Below are 11,971 nucleotides of genomic sequence, written 5' to 3'. Positions count from 1 at the left end.
TGGTATGCTGCATTTGGTTGTATGCGTTCCAACTTTATATCTTTAACTTAAACTAAATACAGGTATTTTTTGGGGGTGTTTTTTTAAACACTTTATAAATACTCTAACGATAATGAAGAAAAATCAGTTTTAATCATTCTTCAATTATTGTAGCATTGACACACTATTGTTAACCAGAGTAACCTGCACATAGTATGTGCTTGATAACTAAATGGCTACATTTGAAATAGCTATCATGTACATGTCTTTCTTTTTTATATGAAGTTTGTACTTTATTTTTATGTAACTATCATGCACCCTACACTGTTACAAATAGTGGTTCTACTCATATTCTTCAAATAGTCTTTGGTCGCTGAGGAAGGCAGAGATTATAGTAGGCATCCTTTTTCCAAAAATCTGCACCTTTCCATCCACACGAACCCTAGACAAAAGGATAAAAAAACAAACTTGGTCACACTGTCTAGTGCCAGTACCTCCTCCTACCCTCCCAATCCCAGGATACATCCAAATGTTCATGGATTACCATCATCAACAAACATTATGACCTTCTACTCTGGGTAATGATTTCCTAAATTTCATTAAGGTCTTAGAGTATTTTTCTTAATTACAAAATAATTTCCAGAGGACATAAAATATATTAATAACTAATCATCCAAACATATTTAGAATTTTATAGTGGTTTGTTATATATTGAGCTAATAAGTACTTGCAGACAGTGTTCAATATTTACCTCACCCTCATTTACTGGTACCATGACTAAGTTGACCTATTTCTTCCACCAGCAAACTAAGACTAGTATTTGCAGCAAAGAGTATTCCTCACAGACATGATTCTAGGCAAACACTTTTTTTGTATGTCTGCTGCCTGATTTTTAAAAAAGAGGCCCTCAGTAGTTAATATTCATTATTTTCTTATTCAGTTAAATTGTTTTATTCAGGAAAAAAATAACTCTCAGTCTAATTGGATAGTACGTAGGTTCTGGTCCTTTACTTCTAACAGTGGTCATCCCACGGAGCATGTGTGGGAACAGGTCTGCACCCAGAACCCTCTTTACTTACTAGGCAGATGTTAAGTGTAAAAGTGAGTAATGATCTTATCCCTTACTCTAATAGACATTTTAACCTTAAAACTAAAATTGAGTTTTTTGCAGAAATTAAAATATAAATCCTCTTTTCTACACAAGGCAAGATAGATTTTAAATAGTTACCTTTAACCCTGAAACAAAATTTAATCATCTTTTCTTCCAACATAACCCATCTTTATGTTTTCCAAACAGTTTAAAAGGCTTATGTTATAGGTATGTAATTCTTTTAGGATCTCATCATCCTACACAGAATTCTAGTGGCCAATTACAAAAACATGAGTGCCATGATCCCAAGATTCTCTTCTTGGGTTGACTGGCCTGTGCCATGGACTCAGAAAAGTCCACATAAAGAGGAAAAAAAATGGTCCCATGAATCCAGTGGACCAGAATAATATGTCATTTTGAGGTCATGTTTTGCCACTTAGCTGTGTGACCTTGAACAAATAATTGCCCTGACCCTCACAGGACTCATCACAGAACAAAATGAGTCAATATGTTCAAAGCACTGATATACTGTAAAGCCACTAGAGAGATGCTAAATGTTATTTACTATTAATATTAGTATCTAGAACAGTCCTTTCCTATAGGTCCCATGCAACAAGTGGTATAGGTTGCTGCATCATTGGTACTTAAATTTTAGTTGTCCTCTGCATTTTTCTTTTCCTCATAAAACCATCCTGGAAGGTCTTTCCTTCATAATAACCTCATAATAACCCAGACAACTCCATAGCACCTGCCATCATACATAGGGACTTCCTATTAACTAACTCTGGGTAAATCAGGGAACATTCCATTTTCCTATGTTCATTTCTTCCTTCCCCTTTCACCACTTTGCACTCAAAGATCCCAAAGAACGGATCTGGAAGTAAAGGTAGCAGCTAACATCTTGTTCCCTAACAATCACCATCCTTGGATCCCTGAAAAGAAGGGTGCATCTCTGACACAGCAGTGATGGGGCTTGGCCTGTACAAAAAAGAAAAGCTTGGAAGCCAATTCTGGAGATACCACATCACCCCATTCTGGGAAACTGCCATACCATTATCCAGTTTGGACACAGCACCCTCATACTGCCATCTCCAGCCAGCACTAAAGAATTTCCTTGATTAAATATCTTTTGGACACCTAAAGCTCATGCCTACTTCCTTCTTTTCTCCTTAGTACAGGCACAAGGTTACTACACAATCACTTCTTTGGATAGGCTCTTGCCACCAAATTAAGGAACTGAAATGAGTAAGAGAGACTCGGGGGAGGGAACACTGAGATCTAACAGCTTCCAGCTCTCAATTCTGTAACAATCTGCATGATACTAATTTTTAATTCTTTAGAGGCTGTTGTATTCCTTATTTGTGGCCATAAAGCAACACTACCTGGCTGTTGGTATCAAAGAGATGGGCCTTTGCTTTCAAGGGAAATGAAATTTTGAGCTTGGCAGTTTGCCAAAGCCAACCCAGCCTGCATTCCTCTTCTTGTTCAATTCTGGGCCTGATTCACTGTCTATATTGTCTGTGTCAGGCAGATATAAATACAGGTGGACAAGCTCTCAAGTTTATACATCCTATAAATGAATTTTGTAATTTGGGCACAACCTAAAATATTTCTGAAAAATTCTAGCTAGTTTAATCTTCGAAATTTTTAAAGGACAGGATTTGGTAGCTTCTATTCATATCTATTACTGAGTCGAACAATCCAAGAAATTGTTCATAAATGTAGTCTAAATTTCTGTTTTTTTAACTGTTTTATTCCTTTGATATAAAAAACTCATATTTGAAGTTGGTCACCCCCAGCAGTGACATCAACAGCAGAAACATCAACTTTTAAAGCCCAATTTTTCTTAAATAACTTATTTTCTCTTGGCTCTAGATTCTCTGTAAGACTAAATTAATTCTAAGTAGATACCTAATTTCCATTTTATTTTGAAAAATTTTTAACACTTTTTTCTCCATTACTATCATTTCCTAATACCCAACTCCCCACGCCCAAATAGAATCTTCCCTTGAAACAAAGTAGGACAGTTGTATTAACCACATTTGACAGCACATGCTTCATTGCGCCTTTTAGTATGGAGGACGCTATGTTTCACCACAAGTCCTAGCCATCTGACTTCTGTTGCTTTAGAATTATCTTCATTTACAATACCTACCTTTTCCAAAATGACTTGCAGGTCCTCTGGTCCTGTGTAATGAGGATCTAGAATCAGGTATTTTACTTGCCCTGACATCTCATTCCATGCCACTCCTAGTATCGTATGAGCCAAGACCCCTCCACCTATAGAATAGGAAACATAGGATTTGAAATAAACTGAAAAATAAGTCTCAAACTTTACATTCAAACTAAAGAGTTGCTTTGTTTTCTAAGTTATCCAAAGCAGCTTTAAAGCACACAACCTACACTTTCAGACTACAGGAATATAGGCAGGCACACTTAGAAATGATATATTTACTTTTTAAAATTCAGAGCTAACTTGATGCTCTTCTATTTCTATCTTTAATTATTTTTGTTAACACAATTAAAGAATTTAGATGTGAAGGGGTCTTAAGTCATCTTGCCCAAACCACAACTTGCTCAGAAATCTTCCACAATATTTCTGACAAATGGTCAAGACCTGCTTAAATGTCTGTCTGCTGTAGTGCAACCTGTCCCACATTGAATGGCTCAGATGACTAGGCAGTCCTAGTCCTTTCTTAGGTTTGAGGTGTGTGTACGTACACACACACACACACACACACGGAGAGAGAGAGAGTATAAGGTATCTGTGATAACACTCATCTCTTGTTTATAGTTTTGCCTTCTGAAATAACACAGAACAAGTTTACTGCTATGTAACATCTTAAATATTTAAATACAGCTCTCATCTTTCCCCTTTAGTCTTCTTCGTGAAATTATCATTTTAACTGCAATCATTCTTCACACTGACATTTCTTTGCATCTAGGAAACAGATTTATGCCCTTACCTTTTCTCTCTGCTCCGTACAGCAATTGTAGGAAAAGAGGCTATTTTACTAGCTGAAACAGTAGAAGAATGAATGGATGTAGAGGATTATCTTGCTTTACACTCTGAATGTTGGGTAAGAAAGTTTGGGGAATTTACTGGCCTGTGAGGATGCTATGGTTGAGTCACATAACCATACATCCTCTTCACTACCAAAATACTATCATTATCAACCTACCCTTTCCCAGATGTTACACTTTCAACCACCCACCTATCAATACTCTCTAACCTAGTAGTACAGGAACCCATTCAACACATCTACACTCCTCTCTCCCCACTCTCATTCTCTTATATATATTATCTTTCCCTATTAGAATATAAATTCCTTGAGGGCAGGGACCTTGGTTGCTTATATTTGTATGCCCAAAGTTTAGCCCAGTGCTTGGCAGATGGTAAGTACTTAATAAACATTTATTCATTCATTCATATGTGTGTGTATGTGTTCATGTATGTATGAAGCATATATATATGCATACATATATTTATGTGTGTGTGTACTTGTATGACTGAATTTATTTTTACATGATATGCGGGAACTGTATATTTCCATTTAGGTATCTAACAATATGTACATCTCTATGTTAATTTCCATTTTATACATGAAGTTTAGAGTGTTATGTGATTTGCTCAGTCTAACATCTAGTTAATGTTAGGTGGGATTTAAAACAGGGCTCTCTGAGTCCAAGTTCAACATTCCATATACCAAGGCAGATGCCGCTCAATATAGGTTAATAAAAGTTGTGTTTCTGTATTGGGAATGGAGGGATACACTAGAGGGCACTGGTGGGTTTATATATGTCAGAATGTATTACAGATTAGGTTTTATCTGGATAGAGAATGAGTACAATACAACTCTGTCACTATGTCTCTGAGTAAAGATCACTTTACTCAATGTTCTGGAGTCACTCTCATCACCAAGAATTCACAGAAACGTGGCTCCAGAAGGCTGTAAAATACACATATTATGCCAACACACACACACAGACACACACACACACGTATGTCTCAGGCTTGCATCACCTCATGCCAAAATTATTGTGACCTGCTACAGGTCTTTTGCTATGCCATTCTCCAAATGATTTTCCTCAAACACAGATCTAGCTGCATCACTCCCCTATTCAATCAATTCCAGTAAGAATGACCTCTAGGATAAGCACTTACTATGCATCAGGCACTGTGCTAAGTGCTGGAGATACAAAAAGAGGCAAAAGACAGTCCCTGCCTTCAGGAAGCTTACAATCTAACCGGGGAAACAATATGCAAACAAACACATACAAAGCACGCTTTATTATATACAGGACAAATGGGAAATAATTACCAGAGGGACGACACTGGTATTAAGAGGAGTTGTGGAAGGTTTCCTGTAGAAGGTGGTATTTTAGTGGGGATTTAAAAGAAGCAAGGGAGGTCAGCAGTTGGAGCAGAGGAGGGGAGAGCATTCTATGCATGGAAGATAGCCTGAGAAAATGCCTGGAGCCAAGTACATGCTTTCATGCACCCCATGTTTCAGTTATACTGAAGCCGAGCTATTCCCCTAAACACAACAAACACCTCTTGCTTCCAGGCATTTGTACAAGCAGACTCTCATGTCTGGAATTTCTTATATCCAAGAGTTAGAATTCTGATTTGCCTTCAAGATTCATCTCAGGTGTCACAATGTCCAAAATTTCCCCATGTTCTCTCCTTCAAATCAGCATACAGCATGTTATAGTTATCAATATACATAACTCCAGTAGAATGTAAGCTCCATGAGGGCAGGAATTGTTTTGTTTTTGTCTTTGTATTCCCAGCATCTAGCATGATGTCTTAGGCATTTAATACACAGTGTGAGAGTGTGTGTGTGTGTGTGTGTGTGTGTGTGTGTGTTGCCATAACATGTCTCAGGCTTGCATCACCTCATACCTAACTACCCCAACAGCTTCTTGACTGACTTCCCAGCTACAGGCCTCGTGCTATGCCATTCCCTGAGTGATTTTCCTCAAACATGTACCTGGCTACATCAATCTCCTATACAATCAACTCCGGTAGAAATGATCTCTAGGATAATATATCATTTCCTCTGGCTTTTAAAGCACTTCACAACCCAATAGCCCCACAACAATAGCCACAGTCTGTCTTTCCAGCCTCACTGAATATTCCTCCCTCTTCTGCATTGTGGCTGCAAACTGTCCTCCGCTCTGGTCCTCACCCCCAACACTCATCCCCTATCTTCATGCCTTGGCACTGACCATCCCCTATGCTTGGAATACACTCTGTCCTCCTCACATCATCTCTTTCTTCTTCAAGATGTGGTCCAACTACCACGTTTTACAGGAAGTCTTCCAACTCCTCTATGAGTTGGCCTGCCCTCCCAAACTACATTGTATTTATCTACTTTGTATTTATTCTGTATGTCTTTATATACATATAAGTATGCTGTCTTTCCCATTAGAATATAAATTCCTGTATTTGTATCTCCATCATCTAGCACAGTGCCTGACCTGCTGTGTGCAAGCACTTAAGAAAACTTGTTGATCAATTGAAACAGTTTGTTTATACCCTTCCTAAGATGTGATGCTGAAAACTAAAGACAGTACTCTAGGCAGGCTCTGGCCAGGGCAGAGGAGAGCAGAACCACTGCTTTCCTTGTTCTGGGAACTATAACTTGCCCAAGAGAACATTAGCTATTGTGACCACCAGGTCACACAAATGACTCGAACTCACTGAAGCACTCTACTACCAGAGAGTGGGACATTATCTCCTTAAAGCCATCCTAATCACTGCAATCTAATTTGTAGATAGTGATACAGACAAGTTTATTACTACCACAGATATCATTTAAACATTCAGAAACTCTGGTGAGAATTTTCATATTACTACTATAAAAAAGTGTTACTCTCAAAAAAGTTTTACAGAGAATAATCTTGTACCTTTATTTTAAATTCTTCTATAATTAAATATGCTTAATATTGACATCTTTCTTATACCCCAAACACCCCACACTCCCCAAACGTCTTACCGATCATTACTGGAGTTCCTTCATTCTGGAAATGATTGGCAAGTTCTCTTCCTTGAGAAGCTAATTCAGAACCTTGGCTAGGAAAGAGAGTTTTGCATGAGATCTCTAAGCTTCAATTCCACGTTTGGATAATAAGCATTAAAGAACAATGTTTTAACAATTTATTTGTGAATAAAATAAAGCTGGCAAATCTAAAAGCTATTTGGAAGAAGCTTTGGTTAGCATCTAAGAAAAATATGATCTGCAGTAATACTTTTTAATTCTAAGTGAGAATAATAACAAAAGTCTATGGCATCACAGACAGATTCAGAGTAGTTAAATAATGTGCCAGAGGTCAGAGGTCATAAGGGGCAGGGCCTGGAATCCAACTCAGGTCCTCTGACTACACTGGCAGTGAAGATGGTATTTTGAAATCCGGTTTTCCATTGCACCATGCTGCCTTTCATCAAATAAAGAACAAGGGAGAAATTCTGGAACAGTATAAAGGCACATATAAAAATACTCCACCCACCTAATACATAATGTTCCAGTGAAAGAGTGGTATTTGGGAGAGGAAACAGGCTGGTGCTGGGTAGTCAAACACCAATTTTTGTAGCGGTGTCAGAAAGGAACTTTCTATTTCTCTAGTCACAGAGCTGAATCTTGAAATAGCCATGATGGATTATGAGAATTCCAGCTCACCTTGAAAGTGGGTAGAGATTGAGTTTATTTGCCTAGCAAGGAAGTATTTAAAACGTTTATATAATTAAAATTTCCTGAGGGCAGGTGTTGACAAAATGACAAGAAACTCTGGATTCTGTGCTTCAAGTATCATATGCAACACACCAAGATTTTACGAATGAGTTTAGAGACCCTCACTTCTGGGCCCATGAGACTCATATTCCTGTTTTTGAGGACCCCATTTTGAACCACAGATGGATTTCTTTTTCTTTTGGTAATACAAAACGTATTAATTTGGAGGGGAGATGTCAAGAGAGAATTTTTTACTTTGGTGTTTAAGATTCATGAGGACTTGACCTTTTTTTTAACTTTAGTTATAAGTCATCTTAATGTGACACCCATCTTAATGTGCTTAACAGGTTCTGTGAAAACATCATGTTTACAAGGAAGGGTAAATTCCACAGAAATAATATGATTAGTGTTTAATCAGCTGAACACTGTTACAGCAGAGTTTGACAATAATGCAGTAATGACATTATAAACTGTAAAATGAAGGGGTTAAAGAAGATGACCTTATAAGATCCTTTCAACTCTAAATCTATGATCCTATGACATTACAAAATAACACAAGTCAGGGCAATGTGACAAAAAGCTTTCTGGTATTTTTATATAGTGGCATTTCAAAGAATTTTCACATTTGAATCATTAGGAATGCTATTACTTATTCATTTGCCTGAGTCATCTTAGCCAATCTAAGTAACAAACACATTAAGATTAGAATATGAGGATTTATACAATACTGAAATTAAGATATTTAATATCACCACCAGAAGCTGCTACCATAGTTACAAAGAATCTGATAGAACAATGTGCAGTAATAATATGAAGTTCGTAATTATACATTAAAATAAGTGGGCATTATGCTGTATACCAAATAATACAGGAATATTTTGATTTTTATTATTAGTATATTTTATACACATTATAAATTTATGAATATTTTAACAAAATGAGCAGCATGTAAATATATATTTACATAATAGATCATAGATCAGTGATAAATATTTTCCCTTTTGAGATTTTTTTTTAGTGAATCCAGCCCTAAAAAGATGCCAAATTCTCTGCCACTCCACTCTAGATTAATATTTTTATAATTTCTCCTAGACCTAGGCCAAAAAGATACACATATTTTACTGAGATCACTCATAAGCACAAAATCCCATAAAATCTAATCAAAAGGAAATAGGAAGGATCAATACAAGAGAAAAAAAAATCAGAAAACAACAAAAAAAGGGGAAAGGAAAAGGAAAGGATGCAAAAATTTAATCTTACTATAGATTAAAGATAAATTACAGCTCATAAACTATCCTTTAGAAAAAATACCATTCTTATCAAATAATCATTGCAGTGTCCTTACCTGACAAACAGAATTTTTGAAGTTATCCCCATCAAGTGGTTCAGAACTAGCTGTACCTCAACAGAACCAATCCATTGTCGTGACCCTACGAATGCTGCTGGTTTGTCTCCCACATCAACAAGAGCCTTTATTGCACCCCATCAGATGGAAAAAATAAACATATTAAAAATAATAATAGCTAGGATTTATATAGCACTTTAAGGTTTACAAAGCATTTTAGAAATATTAGCCCATTTTATCTTCAAAGCAACCTTGAGGGGGGGTTAAGTACTATTCTCACCCCTATCTTATAGATGAGGAAACTGAGGCAGAAGTTTATGTGACTTGTGTGGGGTTGCATAGATAGAAAATGTCTAAGACTATATTTGAACTCAGGTTTTCCTGACTTCTGATATAGCGCTCTATCCACTGCACCACCCAGCTGCCTCTAGATTTAAAATTTAGGACACTTGTTTCCTTTTCTACCTCTTTTAATTTCTATTCTTTGATCTGAAAAGGGTATCAAGGTTTAGATTTATTTAAAAGAGAAATGAGTGTCTACCACAAGGAAGTAGTATGAATTAATGCCAGGGTACTCAGGGTTCCTGAAATATACAACTTGAAACCATAGGCTCTGTACCTGCTGAATTTCCTGGTGGGTTGGAATGGACCTGTCAGTGTATCCCTGATGTCTGAACCAAGAGCAAACAGTTTGGAGAGACCGATAAGCACAGCCCCAGCCGCTGTCATCTATCCGATCCTGCATGTAATGATGATAAGCATATATGCCCTGGACTACGGAAATCTGTGCAGAAAAAAAGAAAACAAGGCAAAATACCATCTTCAGTGCCATCTTGTTAACTACCATCTTCAAACTGAAAGTGATGATGCCCAAGATGAGCATAGAGCATTTCTAGACAGGAATGAATAATAAGATAGAGACAACATGGTCTGGTCCAACCCTGCCCCTCCTCCCAGCACCCCCTCACCCATTTTATAGATCAGGTGACTCAAGCCCAGAGTTGAAATCACTTGCCCAGATGACAACTGCACATGAAGGAGGAAACTCAAAATTTTAAAAAAATGTATGTTAAAAATTTTGTTTACATATAAGTGAGAAAAAAATAAAATAAAAATTAAATGTCAACCAAAAAAAAAAAAAAAAAAGAAAGAAGCCACATACCAAGTCATACAAGTTATAGCAGCAGAGTTACAGTCAATGCCAGGCCCTCTAACAATAAATTCAGTATTCCTTACACCAAACCACTGTCTTCCAGCTCTTCTGCACTGGGCAAATTTCTCATGTGTAAAATGAGGAGCCTTCCATGTCTAAATTTACAATCTGTTGACTAAATTATCTCTAAGCTCTTTTTTCAGTTTGGACATTTTGTGTTTGACATGCTACTCACAAATGAATTATTCTCAAATATGCCACTGGTTATCACTACTGGCAATTATAATTATTTTTATTTCACTTTTAAAAAATCATGCTTATTTATTTACTTTTTTGAGTTCCAAAATCTTTTTTCCCACACACTGAGAAGGTAAGCAATGATACCCATTATATGTGTGAAGTCATGTAAAACATATTTCCATATTAGCCATTATAACTATTTTTAAATTACATGTTTTATAAAGCAATTAACTTTGAACATCATTACAGCCAACTAAATGTGCTTAGTAACCATCTACATTTCAATTAACATTAATAATTAACAATTCATTTCACTGTAATATCATGACAATTTTTGTCACTCTCCCCACCACTTCCTCCTGCCCCCAGTCCCTTATCAAGATTCTCTGTTCTTCGCTGTTATTGATTTCTCCTCTTATATGGTCCCAGTTAGTGTGGACACCATTCTAATGGGTCTGCTTTTTAACTTTGTATTACACTGTATTTCAAAAAGATCTTCCCAGATTTTCTTTTATTTCTTCTTTTAAAAATTTTTTCCCACTTAATAATATTTTATTTTTTCCAATTAAATGTAAAGATAGCATTAACATTCATTTTTATGAGACTTTGAGTTCCATATTTTTTCCGCTCCATCACACCTCTACTGCCTCCCCAAGACAGCAGGCAATCTGATGCAGGCTATACATGTACAATCATATTAGACATATTTCCACATTAATCACGTTGTGAAAGAAGAATCACAACAAAAGGGAAAAAAACATAAGGAAGAAGAAACAAAAACAACAATCTGCATCCAGACTCCATAGTTCTTTCTCTGGATGCGGATAGCATTTTCCATCATGAGTCTTTTGAAAACGTCTTGTATCATAGCATTGCTGCGAAGAGCTGTCTATTAGTTATCGCACAATGGTGCTGTTACTGTGTATGATGTTCTCCTGGTTCTGCTCACTTCACTTGGCATCAGTTCACGTAAGTCTTTCCAGGTTTTTCTGAAATCTGCCTGCTCTTCATTTCTTATAGAACAATAGTATTCCATTCAATTCATATACTACAGATTATTCAGCCATTCCCCAATTGAAGGGCATCCCCTCAATTTCCAATTCTTTGCCACCACAAAAAGAGCTGCTACAAATATTTTTGTGCAAGCAGGTTCTTTTCCCTTTTTTATGATCTCTTTGGGACACAGACCTAGTAGTAGTATTGCTGGATCAAAGGGTATGGAGAGTTTGGTTGACCTTTGGACATAGTTCCAAACTGCTTTCCAGAATGGTTGGATCAGTTCACAACTCCACCAACAATGTATTAGTGTTCCAATTTTCCCACATCTTCTGCAACATTTATCATCTTCCTTTTTTGTCATATTAGCCAATCTGATAGGTGTGAGTTGGTATCTCAGAATTGTTTTAATTTGCATTTCTCTAATCAATAGT

General features: G+C 36.7%; 1 protein-coding gene across 1 annotated transcript in view; it reads right to left on the bottom strand.

The window, feature by feature from the left end:
* Positions 1-313: 313 nt before the first annotated feature.
* UFSP2 (UFM1 specific peptidase 2) overlaps positions 314-11,971 on the bottom strand; it is a 37,055-nt gene continuing 25,397 nt past the window's right edge. Inside the window, exons 8-12 of the mRNA XM_027837440.1 lie at positions 9,768-9,932; positions 9,149-9,273; positions 7,072-7,148; positions 3,225-3,349; positions 314-421 (exon numbers count right to left, since the gene is read on the bottom strand). Coding sequence (XP_027693241.1) covers positions 335-421; positions 3,225-3,349; positions 7,072-7,148; positions 9,149-9,273; positions 9,768-9,932 — 579 coding nt within the window. The 3' untranslated portion in view covers positions 314-334. The remainder of the gene's footprint in view (positions 422-3,224; positions 3,350-7,071; positions 7,149-9,148; positions 9,274-9,767; positions 9,933-11,971) is intronic.

This window comes from Vombatus ursinus, unplaced genomic scaffold (genome assembly GCF_900497805.2).
Source record: "Vombatus ursinus unplaced genomic scaffold, bare-nosed wombat genome assembly UNPS02014821.1, whole genome shotgun sequence".
Lineage (NCBI taxonomy): Eukaryota > Metazoa > Chordata > Mammalia > Diprotodontia > Vombatidae > Vombatus > Vombatus ursinus.
The sequence above is the reverse complement of the archived record's forward strand: the minus strand, read 5'-3'. Positions and strand labels throughout refer to the sequence as shown.